Source organism: Perognathus longimembris, chromosome 1, assembly GCF_023159225.1.
Source record: "Perognathus longimembris pacificus isolate PPM17 chromosome 1, ASM2315922v1, whole genome shotgun sequence".
Classification (NCBI taxonomy): Eukaryota; Metazoa; Chordata; class Mammalia; order Rodentia; family Heteromyidae; genus Perognathus; species Perognathus longimembris.
In genome coordinates, this window is record NC_063161.1 from 135,185,104 (window position 1) to 135,211,112 (window position 26,009).

At 40.3% G+C, this 26,009-nt stretch overlaps 2 protein-coding genes across 2 annotated transcripts in view; both read left to right on the forward strand.

Annotated features, from left to right (window-relative positions):
- Positions 1-2,259, forward strand: part of Tmeff1 (transmembrane protein with EGF like and two follistatin like domains 1) — a 77,252-nt gene extending 74,993 nt beyond the window's left edge. The window contains exon 10 of the mRNA XM_048338149.1: positions 1,143-2,259. Within this exon, the coding sequence (XP_048194106.1) occupies positions 1,143-1,227 (85 nt within the window). The 3' untranslated portion in view covers positions 1,228-2,259. The remainder of the gene's footprint in view (positions 1-1,142) is intronic.
- Positions 2,260-2,660: 401 nt separating this feature from the next.
- Positions 2,661-10,595, forward strand: Cavin4 (caveolae associated protein 4). Its single transcript, XM_048352436.1, has 2 exons — positions 2,661-3,159; positions 9,116-10,595. The coding sequence occupies exons 1-2, from the start codon at positions 2,752-2,754 to the stop codon at positions 9,809-9,811; spliced, it is 1,104 nt and encodes a 367-aa protein (XP_048208393.1). The 5' UTR covers positions 2,661-2,751; the 3' UTR covers positions 9,812-10,595.
- The last annotated feature ends 15,414 nt before the right edge of the window (positions 10,596-26,009 follow it).

The following is a 26,009-nucleotide window of genomic DNA, read 5'->3' on the forward strand; positions in this document are numbered from 1 at the left end:
AAAGCCATGTCTCCAGGAAAGCTGGAACTTTTGTAAAGATGTAGTCAGCTAGGGATTGATAGAGAGTTCAGGCCTAGATGTTTCAAGAGGGTTGCTTGACCTCTCAACTAATTTCCTCATATATGAATTGCTATGATTCTAGTTCTGTGTACCTCAAAACTTTTTAATGACGATCAGTGAGAAAATCTTTTAAAAACCATCCACACAGTAGAAGTATTATTATCATTTTAAAGGCAAAGCAGTCCTCTTGGAAATTGGATAAAAATGTAGAACACTAGAGTAGGAGCTTTCATTATTCTAAGATTTTCATTCCATTAAGGAATATTGAGTTTGCATAGCTAGTTTTTCGTAGGACTCAAACTCAAGATTACCAGAATGTATCCCAGCCTCTTACTTTGTATAACCCAGCACTTTGGGCATAGACAGAGACAAGTTTGTAATCTAGTGGGCAGGGAAAAGAGCAGTTACAGTACCATGAGATCTGCTCCTTAGTAGGGAAGCATTTCTAGTAAAATGAGAGCAGAAGCACAGAATAACTCAGCCTTCCCCTGGGTCCTGTGGTATCCCCTGGCAGCATGTGGATGGAGCACATTCACTGTGAGTTATTGTCTAAAAATCAGTGAGCATTCCAGTATGTTCAAATTCAAGGTTAGAAGCACAATTCTTTCTGATTTCTTCCTTCATCCAGGCTTGTCTTGTCATTTTAGGAGTGTGATAATGCTCAGGAGATGTACATTGGCCAAAGTCTTCTCTATGACCACAGGCTTTTGTTGTTGTTGTTATTGTTTTAATGTTGTTAATCACTGTGGCTAGGGAGTTGCCAGGCATATGGGGTAGGTTTTCTTCTCAGGGATGCGTGTGTAATAGTATACACACTAGGAACGAATTTTGCTTGTCCTTGTTCCTAAATATATGTCTGATTCTTCTACCTCCCAGCTTGATAGGGGAACTAACAATCTGCCATTACTTTTATCCTGCAAATACGTAACTTGTATCAAGTAGCTTCTTGTTGTTTCTTTGTATAAGTACATACAGTCTGACTTTGTATGTGAAATGTGTATTACTTAGAAAATTTGAAATCTTTTCAACAAAATGATCCAATTGATCTTTTCCTTTTTTTTTCTCTTCTTTTTATGTAACAGAAAATGCCCTAAGAATAATAGAGGACGTCGACAGAAGCAGAACCTAGGCCATTTTACTTCAGACACATCATCCAGAATGGTTTAAATGGATAACTTTTATATGCACACTGACCATGTGATGTACATTTACGATGTCTTTTTTTAAAGAACGGAAACATTTATTTCAGAGGCCTTATTTTTGGACATTTTTAGTGTAGTACTGTTGGCTCGTATTTAGAATATTTAGCTACAACAGTTTTGGACTGTTTAGTAGTCTTTGTTTTATGTTTTTAAATACAGAAATTGGTTTCACAGATTTGTACCACATGGTAATACTAAAACCTTGTTCTTTACCCACGGAATGTAATATTTTTGCAAAGATGGACTCACTTCACAAATGGTTCTAAAGTCATACTTCTCTCCCAGTGATCATAGCAAATTGACCAAGCATGAACTAAAGGTAAAGATGTTTACAGATTACTTTTCTTACAAAAAAATAAATAAATCTAGAAGACACTGTGTTTAAATAGCTATTTAAATGTTTTTGAGATTTAGTATCTGATTTTTTTAGACACTGCCTACCGCATGAACTGTAAAGCTGTGTGTGTTAGATGTAAATTATTTATAAGATGAATGGACTGGCATTTGTTTATTCCTCTTTGAAAAGAAATAACTAATAATTTGAGAAAATTACCTGGTATAGTAATAAGGGAAACAAATCATTGAAAAGTAGATTTAGACTTTGTCAAGATAGACTGTTAACAGATTAGGATAAAGCCTACACTCCCAGTTAAACTACTTTAATACACATTCATTTTTAAGCAGACTATTTGTTTTAACATAAATTGTACCAAGTGTTTGTGAATATAATACAAAAATAATTGTTAATGATTGGTGCTCTTCAAGTGAGCTTAAAAAATGACCCAAGACCTCTCTCAAATTTGTCCTATAGTAATAGCTAGATGGATAGATTGTTGTTGTTTAAAAGTCTGAAATGTGAGTAGAATGTATAGAGCTGTTTAACGTGTAGTTTAGGTACTTAAAAGTATGCATGTAGAATTCAGACTGTGTTCAAAATTAAATATTAATTTTCATATTTGGTTTGGAAAAGCATGTTATAATATAACGTTTTCTCTATGTGGCCTCTGTTTTGGTGTGGTTATTTACTGTATCATTTGGTATCAGTCCTTCTAATAGTGAAATCAATAGAAGAAGCAATTCCCCTTTGCTTTGACAAATACTGTTGGAAATGATCTTAAGAGAAAAGGTTTCATCCAATCTTTGTTGGTTGCTTTTCTTTTTTTTGTTACTTGGCCTGTAGGCTTAATATTAGTAACCCCATGGCTTTAATGAACTTAAAAAAACACACAAAACTTTCCTCTTCTACCCACAGTCTTATTTGAGTCTCTTAGTCAGTCAGCAAGCATGTTTGGAACAGTCCCCAGTGCTTTGCAAGGGCTCATATTGCAGGACAGTCACGTATGGGCATTTGTAGTTATAAATACTTGACCACTCTCCAGCAAGTGGGCTTTCCAACCCTTTAAGCAACTGTGTTGCTTGTTACCAAGCTGACTTTTGGTTTCAAGTGCCAGAAGTGATTGTGGTAGGACTTTGCTGAGGAGCAAATAAAATGGAGCATAATGGATCTGCTTCCAATGCTGATAAAATCCACCAGAATCGTCTGTCCAGTGTTACAGAAGACGAAGACCAAGATGCTGCTCTTACCATTGTGACTGTGCTGGACAAAGTCGCTACCATTGTGGACAGTGTCCAGGCAAGCCAGAAAAGAATCGAAGAGAGACATAGGCAGATGGAAAATGCCCTCAAGTCTGTGCAGATCGACCTGCTAAAGCTTTCACAGTCACATAGCAACACTGGCTATGTGGTTAACAAACTATTTGAGAAAACTCGAAAAGTCAGTGCTCATATTAAAGATGTGAAGGCCCGAGTGGAGAGGCAACAAGTTCATGTGACAAAAGTTGAAACCAAGCAAGAGGAAATAATGAAGAAAAACAAATTCCGTGTGGTAATATTCCAGGTAAGCTTGATTGCTATACGCTAGTATTCTTTAATTGTCAATAAGTCGTGTCAGAGGTGTCCAAGTATCACATTTTAGCCATCATGTGTATTTAGATAGTGGAGCTCTATAATGGCAGAAAGCTCAGGAAATAAACCTTTCTGTGTTACCTAATGATACTATCGAGCCTATCATTATTTTGAGCTTCTCAAAGCATTTCATGTAATATGAACTATGACTCAGAGCTAAGGCTATTTCTTGCCTTTGAAACTTAATATTGGTCAGACTCGTTCAGCATATTAGCTTTAATAGCATGATGCCCTCTCTTAGAACTTGGAGAATGTTAGAACCAAAAGAGTCCTAAACAAACAAGTGGATTCTACTGCTAACATCTCCCCAAATTAAGAAACTAGAGGGCAGGGCCCCTACAATTTCTCATAGACAGCCTAGAAAGTTTTAACCTGTAAAAGATAAACCTTCCAGAACATAATTTGTTACTGGAATTTTTATCTGTATATTACAATAATAAGAAATGTTACCTGTTTCTAAGTGGACAATCAGGTAGTTTTATTTTTATATGGCTAATAAAGATATGGAAGTTGCATAAATAATTCCTTAGTTACAAAAATATTTTTATTGAATTAAATATAATTATTTTTGTGTGGCTCTGTTTATTGAGCTTAATTCCTATAATACTGTACTCAGTGCTTATGCATTTCTTTGAAACAGGAACATATCTATGGCAAATGCATAATATTTCCAATACATTTTCAAAACTCTTCAAAATTAAAAGAAGTTGAACCCTCCTTTCATAGGAAAACAAAACTAAACCCAGGAAACAAGATGGAACTAAACTCAGAAAAGGAATTACCAGGGGCTGGGGATGTGGCCTAGTGGCAAGAGCGCTTGCCTCGTATACTTGAAGCCCTGGGTTCGATTCCCCAGCACCACATTTACAGAAAATGGCCAGAAGTGGCGCTGTGACTCAAGTGGCAGAGTGCTAGCCTTGAGCAAAAAGAAGCCAGGGACAGTGCTCAGGCCCTGAGTCCAAGGCCCAGGACTGGCGCCCGCCCCCCTCCCCCCCCCCAAAAAAAGAAAAGGAATTACCAGGCATTTCACAAAAGGCAAAATAAATAAGGGTGAATTTCACCTGTTTAAATGGTGACAGCCATTAAAACAAAAACTTAGCTTTTAAGATTCATTTTCATACACTGTTTGGACTACTGGCTGGCACATTGTCTAGAAGGTATGTTTTGTTAGTATGCATTATGACCTTTAAACAGTTAAAAACCTAACCCCAAATTTTGTCCTACTAAATAATTTGTTTTCTGCATAAAATCAAGAATGCATGCTAGGGGTGGTCACTTGGTGCATATACAATATTTTATCATGTGCACTTTAAAAATGGTTGTGTGCATAGGAGGAAAAACAAGGATAAGAACCAGATGAAAGGGGAACACGGTTGGATGATAGAAGCGAACATTTATGAAATAATGGGTATGGCCCCATAACTCTCCATGGCATTCTTAATGAATTAAGTCAATTCTCCACATCCCTTAGCCCAGTGCTATAGTTATATCAGGGATGGTAGAGTGGCATTTTGGATCTGGTTTTAAGAGGTGATAGGTTACTGAGAAAAAAGATAGGGAAGAGAGAAAAGTGTTTCTTATGTCACAAGTAGACAGAATGGACAGTGACATTCCAAGTCCTTTCCCCTATATTTTTCCTTCTGGGTCCTTGGAAGTTCTTCTTATAAGTTTTATCTTACTTTCAGAGGCCAGCTCCATGGTTAGTGCAAGTATTGCGGATCCAGATTTGTCTTTTGAGAATGGGGTATTGATTCTCCATTTCCTTTCCCAGGGCACCAGCCATAATGCACTTATCTCACTCTCCATGTGCATATATAGTGAGCCAGGAATTATGCTTAGTATCCTGATCCTGAGTGGACCAGGCTTAGGTCTAGATTTACAACAGCCACAGCCAAAAAGTTTCTGAAAAGTTCTAAAAGTTTTAATTGACCTTGTCTATAGGCATAATTCTGTTTATTCCTGTTTGTTTTTTAAGTTTATTTTTAATTTAGTCAGAATCTCACTATGTAGCCCAGGCTGGCCTAGAACTTACAAACTGTAATTACAGAGTGTAAGCTGCCATACTCAGCCTTTTTGTTCTTTTAAAGATGTTAAAATTAGCCGAACTCTGGTGGTTCATACCTGTAATCCTAGCTACTACTGAAAAGGCTGAGAATTGGTGATTGCGGTTCCAAGCCAGGCTAAGCAGGAAAATCTGAGACTCTTATACCTCTGATTAACTACCAAAAAGCTGGAAATAGAGCTGTGGCTCAAAGTGGTAGAGTGCTAGCCTTGAGTTCAAAAGTTCAGAGACAGTGCCCAGGAACAGCATGAAAAAAAAGTTAAGGTGTCTATTTACTTCTTTCTTATCTTTAACTTACCATTTTTCCTTTGTTTGAGTCCCCATAATTACTCCACAGAACTGAGATGATATGATTTAGAGTAGACCTCTTTTAAGATATTGTGCTATGAAGATTTGTGAAATTTGCCCAGGGTGAACAGTCATTTGTATGCAACTGTTGTCTTTTATAAACTTATGGAGAAAAGGATAAAGACATGCAATGGACATACAACTCAGTCATGGATTCATTACTTTGATAATCAAGTCCATTTAATCTAAAAATCAGCCTACTACAAAAATGATGTTTAAAAAAAAACCCTGGACAATATAGTGATATAGCCTGGAAATTACTCATTAACACAGTGTTACAACCTTGAATGATCACTGCAGTGTATTCACCATTAGCATATACTATTATGTGAGAAATAGATCTTCATAAAAGTGACCTTTTCTCCTCTTGCCTGTTCTACTTTTGTTGTTTTTTTTTTAAATCCTGGGTTGGGACAGTTTGTGGAGCCCTTGAAGAGAAGAATATATCATTCCAAGTTAAGCTATATTTGATGTGAATTTCCCCCCCCCCCCCTACCAAATAGAAATGACTCTTTGATGCCATCCTTTTCTAATTATACCTTTTCAGGCCAGTCCAGCCTAGCCCACACTGTGTTGCTGAAGCTACTCCCTACAGCAGGTGTCAGGAAAGGAAATAACTCCAATACTTCTGATTCATAAGACAGTTATGAGACACCCACCTCTGCTTTTTTTTTTTTTTAGCTCCTAGATGCTACAACTCTCAAGCCAAAGAATTTAATTTTAAATAAATATCCAACAATATAAGGAAGGCATCAGGAATTTCTTCCATACCATCAGGCTGATTTTTTTTTTTAGCATATGTGTAAATGTGTTTCTGTGTATTCTTTTTATTGAATAGAATTAATCTTGATCTGATTAAGAAAAAACTTCATATCCCTTAAAATTTTGTCTATTTTGTTTTAGCTAAATAGCTAGCTAGATTCCTTTACACTTGTGGTCTGGGTCAGCCGTCAAGATCACCAGTGTCGGTCATCTCCAGTCTGATTCTTCTTCTTATCATTATTTCATTTTGTTTCATTTTCTCATAGGGTTGGGGATTGGCTCTATGGCCTTGTATATGCTAGGCAACTACTCTAGCACTGTGCTGCATTCCCAGCTACAGAACCTTTAGCTCCATGTCATTAATGACTCCTAAATTAGCTTTTCCTGCTCATCCTCCCTCCTGGAGTCCATGCTCATAGGCTCGCCTAAGCTGCCTCCTCAGCACCTCTGCCTCCACATCAAGGGGGCATTTCCAAAGCAGCATATTCAGATCTTGTCTTTCCTCTTTGGGCTTTGCCTCCTGCCCTTTCCCTATTTTCCTCCTCCTGTGGTTCAGACCAAGTACTTGACCATCCTTGACACCTAATCTAGGACCATCCTAGACACCATCCTCTACACCTAATCTAGGAGCAATAAGTTGGCCTTTAACCTGAACCAGAGCCAGAGCATTTCTCACCTATCTTTGCCCATGACACCCTGGTCCACTTCCCACCTGCTTGAACTCAGTGCTGCCTAACTATCCTTTGTCCTTATCTTGTCCCAGTAGCTTGCATTCAACACAATGACTCTTTTAACAGAGTGGGCCAGATCTTACCACCACTCTCTTCAAATCCCTCTTCTTCTAGTCATACATAGAGTGGGACCCACTGTCACTATTGGGCACAGAGCCTTTCATGTCCTGGCCCTCATTCTCTCTCACCCTCACTCTTCCTTGTGCCCCTGGTTCACTTTCTTCTTTCACAATGGCTGTCTCGGCTCAGATATCATCTTACTAGGAAAGCCTTCTGGCCACTCAGTTCAAGTAGTGTCCTGTCCTGTCACTGAATGAATATCTACTTCTCTTCTTTAAAAAAAAAAAAAATCTTAGGGCTGGGGACATGGCCTAGTGGTAGAGAGCTTGCCTGCATACATGAAGCCCTGGGTTCGATTCCTCAGCACCACATATATAGAAATATCAAGAAGTGGCACTGTGGCTCAAGTGGTAGAGTGCTAGCCTTGAGCAAAAAGAAGACAGAGACAGTGCTCAGGCCCCAGAACTGGCAAAAAAAAAAAAAATCTTAGCACTTAATTTTTAATCCAGCATCCTATATATTTTGTTTTTTAGAATGTAAACTCTTCCTGTTTTCCTCATAGAAGTTTCTCAGTTCTTAGAATATTGACTTAATATATAGTGGGTGCTTAGTAACTTCTTGTCGATGGCATAAAACTTTTATTTGATTCAACAATCATTAATCAAGAATACCTAGTATGTACAAGGTGCTCAGCTATTGGGCATACATAAATTTTAAATGAAGACATACTGCTGCTTTTAAGAAACCTGTCGTCTGGTGAAGGCTCTAGAAATACATGTGTAACTGAGTGGAACTCCAGTTCAGTTCAAACAGTGATAAATATTACAGTAGTGGCATGCCTGTGTTGTTTTGGAATAAATTGGAGAACAAACTAGCAACTTGGGGAAAGTGAGACATCTGGGTTGATTTTTGAAGAATACTAGTTCCATAAAGCTAAAAGAGGATGAAGATGTATTAAAGGTATCACAGACCATGCATATAAAGGAATGCAAAGGCAAGAAGAATGCAGACATTGTGCAGAAAGTGTGCAGAGTACAGCTGTTGCTCATCTTGAGAAATGGGAAAGTAGGAGTAGGTTAAACTGAAGAGCCTTCTTTTTAAAAATTATTATTATTATTTTGTGTGTGCTTGTCCTGGGACTTGAACTCAGTGCCTAGGCTCTGTTCCTGAGCTGCTTTTGCTCAAGGCTAGTTAGTGCTCCTGCTACTTGAGCCACAGCGCCACTACTGGCTTTCTTTTTTGGTAGTTCATTGGAGATAAATGTCTCATGGACTTTGCTGCCAGGCCTGGCTTTGAAGCATCATCCTCAGATCTCAGTCTTCTGAGTAGTTAGGGTTACAGGCATGAGCCATGGGTGCCTGGCTTGAGAAGCCTTCTAAGTACACTAAAGGATTCAGACTCTCTTCTTGGAATTTTCATGGGATATAACCAGGGCTCTGCTTTAGAAGTATTCCATAGGAAGTTCTTAGGTGATGCTCTGGAGAGAGAGGAATCAGTGAGAAAGATTTATACAATTTCAGGCCTGAGGTGACAAGGACCTGAATTAAGACATTGTTTGAGGAATGTGGAGGGAAAGCTGAGTTATTATATAGTGTCATCGACAAGGCATGTGGCTAGTTGAGATGGTGATTCTAAGTTGTGTCGATCTGGGTAGTTATGGGCACTGAGGAAGTAACAAATGGAGGAGACCTTGAGTCCTCTGGTTAGACCTTGAGTTTTGGGCCTGCAGAGTGTAAGGTGTCTGTGGCATACTTGGGTGGAGAAGTTTGCTCAGTAATTAGATGTGCTTTTATTTTAGAAGTAGAGCAATGAGAGAGGAGCCCTGAGAAACACTAGCCAGTGGAAGATGAGCAGCAATGAAGGCCGACGGCTTGGTGTGGGCAGCAGAGGACGCACTGACATGCTTTGTGTTTTCTCTCCTTCAGGAGGAGGTTCGCTGTCCGACTTCCCTGTCGATTGTTAGAGACAAAAACCTAACAGAGAACCAAGAGGAAGAAGATGAAGTCTTTGATCCTCCCATAGATCTTTCTTCGGATGAAGAATATTATGTGGAAGAAAGTAGATCTGCCAGGTTTAGAAAGTCAGGCAAGGAACGCATTGATCATATCAAAAAAGCATTTTCCAAAGAAAGCATGCAGAAGACACGGCAGAATTTTGACAAGAAAGTGAACAGAATTAGAACGAGAATAGTAACACCCGAGAGGAGAGAAAGGTTAAGGCAGTCAGGAGAGAGGCTGAGGCAGTCAGGAGAGAGGCTGAGGCAGTCAGGGGAAAGATTTAAGAAATCTATTTCCAATGCTGCTCCCTCAAAGGAAGCTTTCAAGATGCGCAGCCTCAGGAAGCCTAAAGACACCAAGGCGGAAGGTCAGGAAGTGGGGCGGGACATGGGTGTGGACATCATTGCAGGCAGCCCAGCTCTCGACGCCACCCATGAGCTCCACCCCAATGAGCTCCACCCCAATGAGTTCAGTGAAACAGAAGAGGTGTCAGGCAGGACAGGGTATGAGCCCCAAGTAGGAGGGGACTTCCCAACCCCCGAGCCATTAAAGGTTACTTTTAAACCTCAGGTGAGAGTAGAGGATGATGAATCTCTCCTGTTAGATTTAAAGCAGTCTTCATAAAGAGGAATTACATATAAATCCTTGCTTTTGTAGTTCTCATTGAATAATATAGTCATTTATATTCATATGTCATGTCGGAAAACAAATAGTATGGTTTCATTTCTTAAGTTTAAAGCTTGAAAGATGATATATATGCATATATATATTCATGTTCTTTGGGAATTCTTTTTACTGAGCATATACAATTCTAGCAGCTCTTTGCTGTGTCATACTTTTTCATGGCTTCTAAGTTCTATTCTCTTGAGAGAGTAGTTGCTCAGTCCAGTCTATAGACTCATTTGACACTGGTAAAAGGCAACTTTGTACCCATCATTTACAAGCAGACTACCTTTTTGGTCTAGGTTACTGATGTGGTCCACCTCAGAGAAGAATAATGCCATGTGTGGATTATGTCATCCCGATTCATCCACTCAACTGATTCTTTAGTCAGTAAGCCACACCCCTTCTGAGGCTTGTGCATAGAAAAAAGAAAGTTGAAGTTCAGGACTTGAGCATTAGTCTGTAGCATAATAGCTTTATTATTAGTGAGACACCTGGCAGGTCACCTGTGTATTCTCATCGCTAGACATGAGGACGTCTTAACCTGTCCTGCCCTTTTCAGAGGACGGCTGTGAAGATCAGAGGAAATGTCACACGCTCTGGGAGAGCCAGAAGCACAACCAGAAAAACACAAGCCACACTGTTCTCTCAAAAGCAGAATCGAAATAATTACGTCTTGTGATGAAGCCCCAAGCATTAGGCAGAGAGAGGGAGAGAGAGAGGGAGAGAGGGAGAGAGAGAGAGAGAGAGAAAGAGAGAGAGAGAGATAGAGAGAGAGAGGAAGGGAGGGAGGGAGGAGGGGACAGAAACTAAAGGTTGGACAGAAACTAAATTTGATCTTTAGACATAGTTTTTACAGAATCATGAATGAAAAATAATTGGCTTGAGTGATCACCTTTTCATCAAAGATTAAAACCAAACCTTGGGTGTCATTGGTTCATTGTTCATTGTGTCATTGTTCTCTGGAAAGTTATCTACTTTTCTTTGGATTTAGACTTGGAGTGGACTCTAGAAACTTATTTGAAAAGCGCAATGTGTAAGAGTAGGGTTCTGTTGTCACGTGGCCTTCAGAGTCTGCTCAGGTGCAGAAGGTTTGGGGATAACCTCGACTTGTACTTCCACAGTGAGCTCTGCAGCGCCCAGCTGTTCCTCATGAACAGTATTTGTAGTGTTCGCCATGAAGCTGGATTCCAAGTTGCTCTTAGCTGTGGATTGATGCAGTCAGGAAACAGACGTAGAGAGGAAATGGCCATACCACTTCTGAACTGCCAGTATATTTAAGACTTCTGATTTTTTTTTTTTAAAGGAAGACATGATGGAGTTACCGTGTTTGAAGAGGTTAGCTAGTTTTCGTTTTTTTTTTTTTTAATTTTCAGGTTAATTTTTTAAAAATCATGTAGTAGTTAAAAATAATTTGCTGGGAATGGTGCTACACTTCTAGAATCCAGCATTCAGATGCTGAGTCAGGTAGATTATGAGTTTCAGACTATCTAGGGCTACGCAGTAAAATACTCTCTCAAAGAAAGCAAGAAAAAAAACCCCACACATTCATAAGTGCTCACAGACCAGCTCTCAAATGTTGTAATCAAGTGCCCAGAGTTTGGATTTGGGAGTTTTATTCAGCATCATTTTCTCTCCTCTTTGCCTCAATACAGAAAAATTATCATTTGTTCATCTCATTATCTTTTTACATTGGTAATGAAAGTGTATTCAATAGTGAATAAAGCTTTGAAAGAATAATTCCAAAAAACATTTTTATTATGCCTTCGAAGGAGCTTGGAGAGTGTGGATGCCTATTCACACATTTCTTTAAAAGCCATCATAAATTTGAATTTACAAAGACATTGTTGCAAAATTTGATGTCAGTGTCCTAGTCATAAATTTTTTTTTACTAATGATAAATGCTAACAACAACTCACAAACAAGAGCCTAATATAGTAATCTTCCTTAAAGTAGATATGCTTCTAGATTTAGAAGAATAAAAGGAAATTATAAGGTTTTTCTTTCTGGTGCTATGCAGAATAAATATTAGTTGGGCTACAGTATTTTCCTGCAAATACTGTCAAGGAATTTTACTTACTGACTCCATTATATAACCAGACTTGACATTTTATGGAGTATTTCACACACAAGTGTATTTGAATTCTGGTGCAGCTGTAATCTCACAGTAACAGTAGATTTTGTGCACAAACACTAAAACAATTTTCCTTCCCTGGAGGGTCATATATCATGCATTAATTTTTTGCTGCTAGGATTTTCCCTCTATATCATGTCTGTCCACAATTCTCTCCTATTCAGGACATTCCTAAATTCCATGGTCATAATTCCTTTGGTTTCCTTAGTACAAAGATAATCGGCTGTGAAGTAACATCCTATTTAATGTACAGGGTATTCTAGTCAGCATTCATTCTCTTCAAAGTCTCAGAAAACATCAGTGTTTTATAAATTATACCTATCAGCCTTTCATCAGTTTATTCGATAAAGCCATTAGCAGGCCATCTCCCCTTTCCTTCTATGAGGCCGAGTAACATAACATCATAGATGCCAGGGCAGGGAGCCACTCTGAAGTCTTTCCTCAGAGGAGATCGAGGAGGAGTCGCAAGACTCCCTGCACATGATGGCTCTGGCTTTTGCCTCTGTGCGTGGAAAGTGGCTTCATTCTGGCTTCTATGTTAGAAAAACTGGGTGAATGTGAATCAACACTAATGTGCATGAAAAGTTCAGCTTACTAAGAGTACTCGTGTCACACACGAGTGTGTGTGTGTGTGAGAGAGAGAGAGAGAACACTCCACTTAGAAAATGAAAGTACAAACTACCCTGGCCTCATTCTTTTGTGCACATTAAAGAGTTTGGTTTAGAGCAAAGCCTAATCATTGTAACTCTCATCAGCTAACAGTCACATGTCATATTATGTAAAATAGCCCTCAGAACCATTGCTAACTGTTAATTCTATTACATGAAAGCACTGGGCTTTTCTTTTTTCGATGAGACATAGTTCTATGAGACATAGTTCCTGTAGCTTCTGTTATTGCACTGTGCTTAAAAATTATAATTACAAATTAAAATATAAAATTATAATTAAGTCTATAATTAAAAATTATAGATTATGATTCCTAAAAAACAGGAGTGGCTATTTTGTGTTATTATTATTATTGCTTTTAGTTTGCTAGTACCTGGGCTGTAGGTGAGTGAACAATGAAAAAACTTCATGTTCCATCCTGTGTCATTCCTTTGGGATTAGGCCATGTCTGAGCGTTTATGGCTGCTCTTCTCAGATTAGTATCTGTCATTAATGGTGAGTAGAAGGCCTCCTGCAGGGTTCAGTTTGATGGCACAGCCTGGTTTGTACTCTTGTGGGTTAATGTGCGAAGTTTAGCCTAACTCGTGACCATGGCTGCTACTGCTGCAGAGACCTGTTTCGGACACACTGGAGGGCTACTCTTCAGCAGGGACCAATGGAAGAGGACTGGCAAGTTGGATGTACACATGGATCACAGCCCAGAGGAGAGGGTGGGGTGTACACATGGGAGAAAATGAGGTGTGCAGTTTTTCCTGAGAAAATAACAAGGCATTTTGAAGGAAAGCATGGATAAAGATCTTAGCTGCCCAACTTTGGTATTAAGTCTGTTTTCAGAGGACTCATTCCAGAGAGACAATGTAGGAAGTGGTGTAATCTCATGTGAGATAGTGATACATGTTATGAAGGGGGACAAGGGGATGTAGAGCAGGCTGCTGTCCAAATTAATTCTGAGTAGTAGTTCCCAGGCTCTCCTGTAAGGGAGAATGCTCTTATTATTAGTGTGTGGCATCATTACTTAGAAAAGGCAGGGAGTTCTCTGTCAAACCCTGGTTTCCAACCCTTTGACTCAATCTGCTTCAAGAAGAACGTGACAAATTATCCCAGCCCGAAGCTTGGAATTATAACAAGCCCACACTGTGCATGGATTGGCTCCATTTCTTGCTGTGAATCCATTAAAGAATTACTCCTGGCTGAAGTTTACCCACAGCATAATATTGTAAGGCAGCCAAGTTTTTCTCATACTCTCATGGGCCAGTATTCATAATTTATTAGGACCTCATTAGACCTTGTATCGGCACAAGTTTTAAAGTTCTGAAACCGTGATTAGGCAGATACAGTGTTTTAGGGTAAAATGAAATCCATTATATTATGGGTGTATCATTTTAGTTGTGTAAGCACCTTCCAGACGGCCACGTTTATCTGAAATGTTTCCCAGTAACAGGAAATAAGTTGATGGAATTATGCAGGGGGTGAGCTTGGGTCTCGTTAAAAGCAAAGGATATGGAGGGCAACACTGATGTTCCTGTTCACCGTCAAAAATACAGGACTCAATTTTTCTTTAGTAGGAGGGAAAATATCTAAACAAACCATATTGTAAATTCATGAGGAAAACATACCAAAATATTCTGTACTTGAAATTCATTTATCTCTTTCACATAAAAAGAACTCACCAAGCCAGGCACAGTGGCTCACTTCTGTAATCCCAGCTACTCAGGCGAAGATAGGAAAGACGGAAGTTCAAAGCCAGTCTGGACAAAAGATTAGTGAAACTCCATCTCAGTAGAAGTGAGGTGCCGTGTGTCATCTCAGCTGGGTGGCAGGCCTCAATAGGAAAGCCATCCTCCAGGAAAGCGTGCACAGAAATGTGAGAACTAAACAAAAGGGCTGGAGGCATGGGTCAAGTGCTAGTGTCTGCCTAGCAGGAACATGACTTTGAGTTCAATCTCCACTACTGCCAAAAATGCAAATAAATAAAGCCACCAGGGGCTCTGTTGATGGTAGATGCCTGTAGTCCCAGCTACTCAGGAGGTAGAGGTAGGAAGATCTTAGTTTTAGGCTATCTGAAAAAGCAAAAAAGGGCTGGGAGCATGGTTCACTTGGTAGACATTTGCCTTGCCAGCTTGAGGCACTGAGCCCAACTACCAGTGCTACCAAAGACAAAACAAAAACCAAAAACAAACAAAAAAACAACCCACCAACATTTCTGGCAAATAATTATTGGAGAGTTAGTAGTAATTGCTATTCTCCCATGTTAAAAAAAATCATTTTCCAGGGCTGGGGATATAGCCTAGTGGCAAGAGTGCCTGCCTCGGATACACGAGGCCCTAGGTTCGATTCCCCAGCACCACATATACAGAAAACGGCCAGAAGCGGCGCTGTGGCTCAAGTGGCGGAGCGCTAGCCTTGAGCGGGAAGAAGCCAGGGACAGTGCTCAGGCCCTGAGTCCAAGGCCCAGGGCTGGCCAAAAAAAAAAAAAAAAAAAAAAAATCATTTTCCAGTCATCTGCTTCAATACCTCCCACCTTTCCCCCTCTCTCTGAGGGTAGAGGGATTGGAGAAAGGTCAGAATTGGTTAGGATCCAAAACAGTCTGGGACTTACTCTGGGGTTTAATGGAAACCAAACTTTATGCATGTTATGGATTATTTTTCCTGGCTTTCAAAATTGGTTCGGAGAGGAGGTTGATTACCCTTATTACACAACAAAGAGGGCTGGGAATACGGCTTAGTGGTAGAATACTTGCCTAGCATGCATGAAGCCCTGGGTTTGATTCCTTAGCACTACATAAACAGAAAATGCCAGAAATGGTGCTGTGGCTCAAGTGGTAGAGTGCTAGCCTTGCACAAAAAGAAGCTCAGGGAGGCAGTGTCTAGGCCCTGAGTTCAAGCCCCAGGATTGGCAAAAACAAACCAACTCTGGCTCCTATGAGGTATGGGAATGAGAATGAACATGAAACCCTGAAATGTAATCTTGGTTCTTACAGGTAAAAATAAACAAAAACAGGACAATGAATTGAATTAGAGGTCATAGCCAGGACCAGCCCCTGTGGGAGAAGCTGGAGAAGGGCAGCCCAGTGGCCTCTGTTGTCTTTGAGGACAAAGGGAAAGAAAATGTGTTCAAAGGCAGGAAGAGGATCACCAGCTCTTGCATGACAGAAACTTCTTTCCAGGGATGTTTGAAGCATTGAACAATCCTTTGTTGGGAGGCAAGGAGGTTCATGAAGTGGCCAGAGAGGAATGCATTTGCTATGTTCCTTAGGTTCTAGTTTTCTCACAATTGGTAGCCACGACTATCGGACTCACCATAGCTCTTTTTGTAAAGCCTTGGGTCACAATGTACATGTGTTCTCTCTCAGAGTCTGAGTTAAGTGCAAGAGACAGTTTCTCATCCCAAGGGAAGTTTCTTGTACATCCCATAGTTCAATGGCTGTATTAGGAGTTTAAGAAGTATTTACTAAATAAAAACAAATGCCTCTGAATTCTGGCCTCTAAACGTCTTTGGAGTCAGGTCATTTGTTGCATTGGATAGTTCTACATGGAGCAGCGTGCTGCTCTGTTCTAGAAGTAATGCTGTGAACAAGACAATGTGTTCAGAGAACAAATTCCAGAGACATGTAAGAGCTAGGAAGTGGATAGAATTTAATGTTAGGTGGTGCTTAGTATTGTGAAGAACAAAGGAAAGGGAGTAGGGTGGTGTGGACGGGGCAGAACAGGCTCTTCCTCTTTTACAAGGGGCACCTGGAAGACCTTGGATAAGGTGGCCTCAAGGTCCTGAAATGAATGAGTCAAACATGCAGGTACTTCTGAGAAGTTGCTGGTGTGTGCAGGAGAGAAGTGGTGGGAGAACCAGTGAGAGGAGTGGGGTGCTGCAGGCTTTCTTTAGGACATAGGTTTTGTGTGTGTGTGTGTGTGTGAATGAGGCAAGCACTGAAGGAGGTAGAGCAGAGTAGTGACATGTCCTATTTTATTGCATTCTTACTGAGAGATGAAGTCACTGAGTTGTGTATAAAAAAGGTAAGTGCACTTCCTGTCTTAGTTCACGCTGCAAAGGAGATCAGCCAATCTCCAAATGTTTTCCATTAGGAGAACATGGGCTCCCTGCCTAACAGCAGTGGCCTGGCAAACCCCCATTACAGCTGAAGGCTGCCATCTGCTGGGCATTCTTCTCCTCTTAGTTCTTGCTGTGGGAGATTTTATTATATAAAAAGGGTAAATTTCTTAGACCAACACTAGGAAAAATAGCAGAGAGCTAAACTATAGGAATAGATCTACCTACTTAAGACTAAAAGACACAATATAGAGAGAAGGCCCAGAAATTAATTGGGAAGAGATAATGACCCAGTAGACAAATTAGCCAAGGAAATGAGCAGGCAACTTGCAGATTAAGTCATTTAGTTGACTTGTTTTTGACTTGGAGAAATGCAAATCAAGACTAACCTTTTTCATCTGTATATGGACAAAATTAGGGTGCTTAATAGTATGGAGTAGTGGGAAACTTCTTGGTGGGGAGCTGGATTGTTAGCGGCTTTTGAGGAAGCTTTGGGCAATGCTTAGTGAAATGAGAGATGCCTTGTGATGCTTTTTCGTGGATCTTAGCAATTATATGCCTGTTTGGAGCCTGTCAGCTCTTGCTTAGGAATTAGAGGGAATTCCTGAACACAGAAAATAAAATCATACAGGCACAGGAACAATTGTTGGTTTATTAGGAGGAGATTGCGGTGGGTTCATGAGTTCCTGGTCTAGTCTATATTCAGTTGTTTGTATTTTGGTCTTGCATAGATTTTTTTTTCCAGAGCTGAGGACTGAACTCGGGGCCTTGCACTTGACAGGCAGGCACTCTTCCACTGAGCTAAATCCCCAGCCTAAATCCTCCAACTAAATCCCCCAGTTGTTTGTATTTTGTTAGCATATTTTGTTAGAGCTGGTGCGCTCAGCTGCCAGAAGATTTGCTTCACCAATGTCCTGTCTCAATTCCACCCATCCGGGACCCAAGCACATAATAACTCTTGTTTGTCTTTAATATTACAGGGGAAGATTTCCCTGCTTCTTTTCCAACTCTTGCCAGGGCAAATCTTCTCAGTTATATGATCTCAGAAACACACATTATGGTTTTAAATATGTGGGTAGCTATTCGCTCCACTGATAGGCTGTAAGCACCTTGAGGCCTGGGATTGTGTCTGTCATCTTGCTCTGGTCCTGTCACAATACCTTATGTTTATGAATAATAAAAGTAGTCTGGAAAGGAAGTGATCTTATTGGAAAATTAAAATGTAGAGTGAGGCAAAACACTTGGTGACTGTGAGGGCCGTCATGGTGCTGTGGTGTGATGTCCTGGAGCGCTCTTGAAACCCAAGCTGAATTATGGTGGCTGCTGGCTCTCCGCCAATTCCTACTATGGGAAGTTCCCTCACCATCTCACCCAAGGTCATTGCCTTCCCGAGAGTGGCTTACATCCAGTGACAGATTGGCTGGAGGTGGGGCAGGGGTGGGTATGTATCTGACCCGTGTCCTCAGCAGGAAACAACTCTGAAGGGCCATCAGGTACAGAGCTGGCCATGGAAACAGCTGTGTCCACTTTTAAAACCACATCAGCTACTCTCTTGTCTGCTTTCCTCCCAATTTGGAAGCCCTCAGTTTCTCCCAGGTGCTGTGATTGAGCACAGCCTTCAATAAACCACCTGCACAGCAAGGCTCAGTGTCTGTTTCCTAGGGTCTCCAACTGGGCATGGTGAAGAGCCGGGACTCTAAGGTGGCTCCTAGATTTCTGGTGTGAGACGTGCCTGGTGGTGTCCAGTGAGATGGGGAATGGGAGATGGGAAACATGAGAAAGGTAACCCATAGAAAGCTGCAGTTGAAGTCTGTGCTCTGAAGATCTGTTCTGGAGGTGCTGTCAGGTGCCAAGGAATAGGGCAACGCGTCTGAAGCTCTCAGGTAAGATCCAATTTAGCAACATAGCTTTTGGGGTTACGGGCACACCAAAACGATGCCAGAAAAGATTGTCTCGGGAAAGTGTAGCCAAAGAAAGAAAATAGGATTTTGACCCACTTGGGGTCAGAGCAATGAACACAAACTGGTGGCAGAGACATAGGAAAGGAAGGAGTGTGAGCAATTGGCTATCACTTCTGTGGTCCTGGGGCTTGAACTCAGGTGCTCTCAATTGGCTTTTTTTTTTTTTTTTTTTTGCTCATGGCTCTACCACTTGAGCCACACCTCCATTTCTGGCTTTGTGCAGGGTATTTGGAGATGAGTCTCATAGATTTATCTTTTCAGGCTAGATCCAAACCTGAGCTGTCAGAACCTCTTTGAGTGCTCTAGAAGAGTAAGAAGCAGTCGTGGGAACTTGTCACATTTGGAGGAGGGCACTGTGGCTCTCCAGATTTCCCATGTGGCAATTGGACAGCAGCCTGTTCTGTCCAAAAGCCACCTCAGTGGTTCTGTGAATGCTCCCATTAGCAACTTCAAGTCACTACCACCTTGGGTAGCAGATCCAGAAAATCTCCCTAAATAAATCCTTGTGGACCTTTGTTTCTATGTATTTTACCATTTCATTAATCAATTGATTACATTAATCAATTAGGGGTAGGAGGATATATTCAAGAAGTTGTTATCCAAATCCACCAGGACGGTCAGTTTCAGTGTATCAAAATAAATAGTGTTCATTAAAAAAAAAACAACCAAAAAAACTCTACTCCCCCGGCTCGGCTCCTTTCCCCATGCCCAGTGACACTGCCCCTGGCAAGCCATTTTTAAATGCTTGTCTTCATTTAAACAGTAAATTGCAGTGGTTGACACATATATTTGAGCCCTGAGGTGCTATGTTTTACCACCTGGCAGTGTTAATGTTAGGGGGCATGCTGTGGCATTTCACCCCTCTCCTGCACCTTAGTCCCTGATCTTGAGCTAGCCAGTAAATTGAAGGCCTGTATAAAGTTGCAGAAAGCCAAATTTTCTAGATAAAAAACCCTTTAAATTCTTATTAAAGCAAGGCATGATTGGGTTGTCCTATTCCTTGTTCGCCTTTCTCTGGAAAGATTTTAGACCCTCAGGCCTGCTTTTTTGTAGACCTGGCTGTGGGCATGCTTGGGTGGACTTGGTATAGCGTTGACTGCATCTTATGTCCTTGTTAAGCCTGGCAAGTTGTGTAATAGAGCAGCATTTCCCAAGGAATGGCTCTCTCCAGCGGACGCTGTCAGTCTCTAGTCTTAGGACTAGTCTTAGGACAAGTGGCAGCTGGCCCTCCCTGTTCCCTGAGGGCACCTCTTCCCAAACGGCTCTTCTGCAAGCCTAGAGAACACAGGAACATGAACTATGCATACATATAAACAAGTATAGCATACTTGTTTACTTGCCCGGGACTCCACCTCTTGAGTCATGCCTACAGCCTGCCTTTTTGATGATTATGTTGGAGACAATTTTTACATATTTTGCTACCAGTCTATCTTTAAACCTCATTTTCTTCAGTTCTGTGGATTACTGTTATATCTTCCTTTCTCTCTTGGTCTATTGAAAACTAACAAAACTAAAACCTAAATTAATTAAACTAACTGGTCTATCTGCATGTACTCATACAGAAAGTTCTCCATCTAAAATGCAGTGTATCATAGTTAAACATTTATGACTTCTCCAATAAATACTTTAAAAAATGTTCAATATCATGAGTTATCAGGGAAACGTGAATCAAAATCACACCTCTCTCTTGGGCTGGGGATATAGCCTAGTGGCAAGAGTGCCTGCCTCAGATACACGAGGCCCTAGGTTCGATTCCCCAGCACCACATATACAGAAAACGGCCAGAAGTGGCGCTGTGGCTCAAGTGGCAGAGTGCTAGCCTTGAGCGGGAAGAAGCCAGGGACAGTGCTCAGGCCCTGAGTCCAAGGCCCAGGACTGGCCAAAAAAAAAAAAAAAATCACACCTCTCCCTAGTCAGAATGGCTCTTACCAAGGAAAGAAACAACATGCTGATGAGAATTCTGAGAGAAGGAACTATATGCTGTATTGGTAGGAATGTAAATTTGTCTAGCAGCTAAGGCAATCAGCATGGGCTATTCTCAAAAATCCAAAGATAGAACTACCATGTATGATCCAGCTATCCCCTGCCTAGGTACGTCCCCAAAGGAATCCAGTCAACATACAATAGAGATGCCTATACACACACATATATTGTGTTACTATTATCACCAAGTTACGGAGCCAACCTAGGTGCTATCAGTGGATGAATGGATGAAGAAAAATAGGCATACATACAAAATGGAATATTATTCAGTCATAAAATTATGAAGAAAAACAGATGAAACTTGAGATCATCATGTTAAGCGAAATAAGCCAAACTCAGGAAGATAATTCTGAGCTACTCAGTAGCTAGTCAGGAGGCTGAGATCTGAGGATTGCAGTTCAAAGCCAGCCTTGAGAGGAAAGTCCATGAATCACTCATCTCCATTTAACAAGCAGAAAACCAGAAGTGGAGTTGTGGCTCAAAGTGGTAGAGCATTAGCCTTGAGCAAAAAGAACTCAAGGACAGTGTCTGGGACCTGAGTTCAAGTTCCATGACTGACAAAAAAAAAAGCTAAATGCTACATATTTTCTTTAACATATGGAATCCAGTTTAAAAAATAAGACCATAGGGGCTGGGGATATAGCCTAGTGGCAAGAGTGCCTGCCTCGGATACACGAGGCCCTAGGTTTGATTCCCCAGCACCACATATACAGAAAACGGCCAGAAGCGGCGCTGTGGCTCAAGTGGCAGAGTGCCTTGAGCGGGAAGAAGCCAGGGACAGTGCTCAGGCCCTGAGTCCAAGGCCCAGGACTGGCCAAAAAAAAAAAAAGACCATAAAATTAGAAAATGTATTCTTTGGGGGGGGAGAGGGGCTTGAGGAAGGGGGATAAGAAAGGGTGACATGTATGCACATGACATGCATGTATGATAATGTCACAGTGAAACCTACTACATTGTAAAATGAATATGCAGTGAGTTTATAAAAAATCATCTAAACTTTCACATTCTAAACTCCAATCTTCTATTTAGTAGTGAGGAAGACTTTTCTATTATTTTAAAATATTTGGTATGTGAAAAAAAATTATGTCCTCAACACCTTGAGGGCGTAGCTTCACTGGATTCTTGCAATGTTTTTCCTTGGCTGGCTGGCACAGCGCTCAGCTTTGTCAGCAGAGGGCACTAGAGAGATTTCCGATAAGGAAGGACTTCTTTAATTAAGTTTCTAGTTTCTTTAGGGCCAGATCATCTGTTAATTAGTTAATTATTATGGATAGTAAACTTTCCAATTGTTGCATTATGTCTGACTCCTGAGTAGACCTTGACTGATAAAGTACAAATTTATTTATTGAGGTGCTACTGAGATTCAAATTCTGAGCCTCATACTTGCGCTCAGCTTCCTTTCTTGGCTTGCTTACTTACCTTAGATTCCACCTCTTGAGTTATGCCTATAGCTTGCCTTTTAAAAAATAATTATGTTAGAGACAGTCTTACATACTTTGCTACCTGGTTGGTCAGTCCTTTGAATCTTAGCCTCCTATATACTGAGGATTACAGGTATGAGCCACCAGACTATGACTTTTTAAGACATATGAATTGGATTCTGCCTTTCCTCCTTGCTTAAGACTATTTTATGTTTTTCATTCCACTTATAAAGAAAATTCCTTCATTTCCCATGTTTTGAGTCCCTGACCATGTGTTCCTTCCTTACCTCTTGGCCTCATCTCATTTCCTCCTACCATGCTTTCCTCCTACCGTGGGGTTTTGACAGGTGCCATTCCTCTGTCTGAAGTCATCTTCCATCACCTTTCCACTGGAAGTCCATGCTCAGGCCTCAGTATAGTCATCTTATCCTCAGGAAAGCTTTCTCTACCTTCTAATCATTTTCAGAGCCTGGCCAAAAACTCCTTCGCATCGTTTTTCATGGCTGTAATTCCATATGCAATTTTGGAATTACAGACTGTAAGCTCTTTGAGGATAAGGGTCTTTGGTATACTGGCTCCCTGTGTAACCCCAGTGTCCAGCCCTTGATTTTAATGCTCCTTTCTTGCTTTTTACAGTTCTCTTGGTCTTACAATGTCCCTGACTATGCTCCAGTTTGCCACAAGGTGGCAGGCTAAGACACACAGCTACTGGATTTCCCTTGAGAAAGAAATAGGCCTCTTTTTGTGGTAATGCCTTTGAGCAAGAAAGAGGATCCCTTTGAAGTGAAGTCCCGTGTTAAAGATTTCTCTGAAAATGGCCTCTGTAGCCTTCACTTCTTCACTGACTCTGAGGAATGATTGAGAATACTAATAGACTCCCAGGATTCTGAGGGGACATTGCATGATTTAGTGAGTGTAAAAGAATCTTGAGGTATGATTTACCTGGGGGAGTATTTATAGATCCTAGCTTTGGACTTAGTTTTGCATTAACTGCAAATTCTAAGGTCTAGAGCAAGGGGCCAAGAAACCATGGGACAAAATCTGGCTCCCTGCCTCCTTTTCTAAGTGAAGTTTACTTGGAATATAGCCTTACTCATTTGTTGATTTCCTTGAGCAGTTGTGACACAGACTTATACTGTCTGCAAAGCTAAAACTATTTACCATGTGATCTTATACAGACCAAGTATGGGGATGTCTTGTTTAGATACATGCACATATATTAGAAACCTTAGTATCTGGTTAGCATTGAGCTACTGCGTATAAATGATCTGATCGTTTTTGGGGTGGGGTGGGGGAGGGGATATAATTTTTTCTTCTGTAAAGCAAACCATCTTTTGAGATTTCTTAGAAATTCAAATACAAATCAGAATTCTATGTGTCAATTCATTTCCGGAATTACATATTTCAGTGTGTTGTCTCTTTGCATGTTTTGAGTAGGAAAAAGGGACAAATGATTGAATTTCTTGTATTCTCTTAGCATGCTTCCCCATAGCAGAAATGTTTAATTAATCACTTCTTTTGTCACAATACTAATCAAAGGCCCTGTGGCTATTTACCTTTCCTTCAGGAAATTTTCCTGGTGTAGACAGAGTGCTTAACTAATGAGTTTTTAAGTGCTTAGACATTACCAGGTCACCACCATGTTAATTGGTTTTCATAGTTAAACACACTTCATATAGATCCTCTCCTTGCCAAACCTTCTGGGGAAAGATAATAGCTATTTCATATAGTTTTTTAGGGTTCTTACGTTTACAAAATCAGGACAATCACAATCACACATTATTTTTGAGCATACATAGAAGGTTTAGTTTCGGTTAGTTTGGGCAGATGATTTCTGGGGCATTGTGGGAGGTCTATTTCTGGTAAGGGCTGCTGGGAGAGAGGCTCCCACCTCATGAGTATTGGTGAAGAACAAAGTTACCTGCTTCTCAACAGTATTTTTCTCTTTATATTTTGGGTTAATTGTGTAATAGGATCTTTTACCTACCTAGGAAGGGAACTTGGCATGGAAAAATATTGAAAGTATATGCTCAGTCTTATCTTCTCCTCCAGATTATTGTGATGAAATTTAGTCTAAGAATATTATGTTGTAGCCAGTGGTACATGCCTGTAATTCTAGCACTCTGAAGGCTAAGGAAGGAGGATGGTGAGTCTAAGGCCAGCTTGTGTTACATAGATCTTGTCTCAAAAAAATCACATTATTTCCCAAATAGTCATTTCTTTGGTGTATTTACAACCTGTAGCTATTGTAACTATTAAAGGGAATTTCAGTGTTTTTTTTGCCAGTCATGGAACTTGAACTCAGGGCCTGAGAACTCAAGGCTAATACTCTACCACTTGAGCCACAGCACCACTTCTGGCTTTTTCTAAATATGTGGTGCTGAGGAATGGAACCCACGGCTTCGTGTATGCAAGGCAAGCACTCTACCACTAGGCTATTCCCAGCCCAATTTCAGTGCTTAATGTCAAGTCTTTTCTCCTCCAGAGTAGTTAATATTGATTTGTGCTTCAGTTCCTCAATGTCTCCAGGCACTTTTAAAGATGAAGATACATATATTATACACTTTATGTATAGACACATGTATGACAATATCTTTATAAAAACATAGGCATGGAACTTTTGGACAGGGATTTTTTTTTTGGCCAGTCCTGGGGCTTGGACTCAGAGCCTGAGCACTATCCCTGGCTTCTTTTTGCTCAAGGCTAATGCTCTACCACCCGAGACATAGCACCACTTTCGGCTTTTTCTGTTTATGTGGTGCTGAGGAATCAAACCCAGGACTTCATGCATGCAACGCAAGCACTCTACCACTGAGCCATGTTCCCAGCCCCTTTGGTTCAGGTATTTTCATGAAAACATTCACTGTAAAAATAGTGTGGGCGAATATTTTTCAAACTATGAAATGATGACTCATACCAATATTAACATGAACAGTGTGAAGATTTTATTTAAACTCATTAGTTAATGAAGGAAACAGTAAGATGTCATCCTTGATCCAAAAGAAAATCAGAAGAACCATATATTACAAGGACAAATGCTAGTAGGAATGTACAAACAGATGTTGATCTATGAAGCAATACTCAATTATATTCCAGCAGATGCAATTACTTTGCATTTTTATAGGTAAGAATTTACTTCCAAGTTTCTGTAATTTTCAGAGTTGAAAAATAGGTCAAAGGCATTGAAAAGATGATGTGTATGTTTAGCAGGCCCTATAATCTTTTTGCTTCAATGTCTTTAACAACATTTTTCTCTACAATAATGTTAGTGTTTAGTATGCCTGGTATAGTTACAAGCACATTATATATCTTAATTCAGTAAGCCTCTACCAAATTATCTTTATTTTCGAAATGAAAAATAAGAGCATTGAGGTTTTAAATTGCTGATGGTAGAACGAAGGAGACAGAATTGGAAAATAATATGCATATTCTCCTATAGTTTTCAAATTATACAACATGTTTATAGGTGAAGAGTACTATTAGAATGAATGTGATTTTTGTTATTAGCTTATAGGATATCCATAACTTGTGTTAAGAGGAACAGAAGGGAAGATGAAGAGTAATGTACATAGAATTAGTGAAGAGTAATGTACATAGAATTATTGTATTTCTATAAAGACAAATTAACCTAGAGCAACAGCAGCATTCATTCATTGCTGGCAGAAATAGAAGACACTACAGCCGCTTGGAAGAGAGCTGAGTTTCTTGCAGAACTTAATATACTCTTACTGCTTAACACAGAAAGCATATTTCTTGATATTTACCCAAATGAACTGAAAGATTAAGTAGCCCAACAACTTATATATAATTTTCTTTTCTTTTAAAATTGGTCATGGGGCTTGAATTCAGGGCCTGGGTGCTGTCCCTGAGCTTTTTCACTCCAGGTTAGGGCTCTACCACATTTAGCCAAAGTGCCACTCACAGTTTTCTGATGGTTAATTGGAGATAA

What these genes read in the sequence shown, in the direction of transcription:
- Cavin4 (XM_048352436.1), top strand. Translation starts at nt 2,752, where the DNA reads ATGGAGCATAATGGATCTGCTTCCAATGCTGATAAAATCCACCAGAAT. An exon ending in TCCGTGTGGTAATATTCCAG is followed by an intron (nt 3,160 to 9,115) that starts GTAAGCTTGATT and finishes TCTCTCCTTCAG; the next exon opens with GAGGAGGTTCGCTGTCCGAC.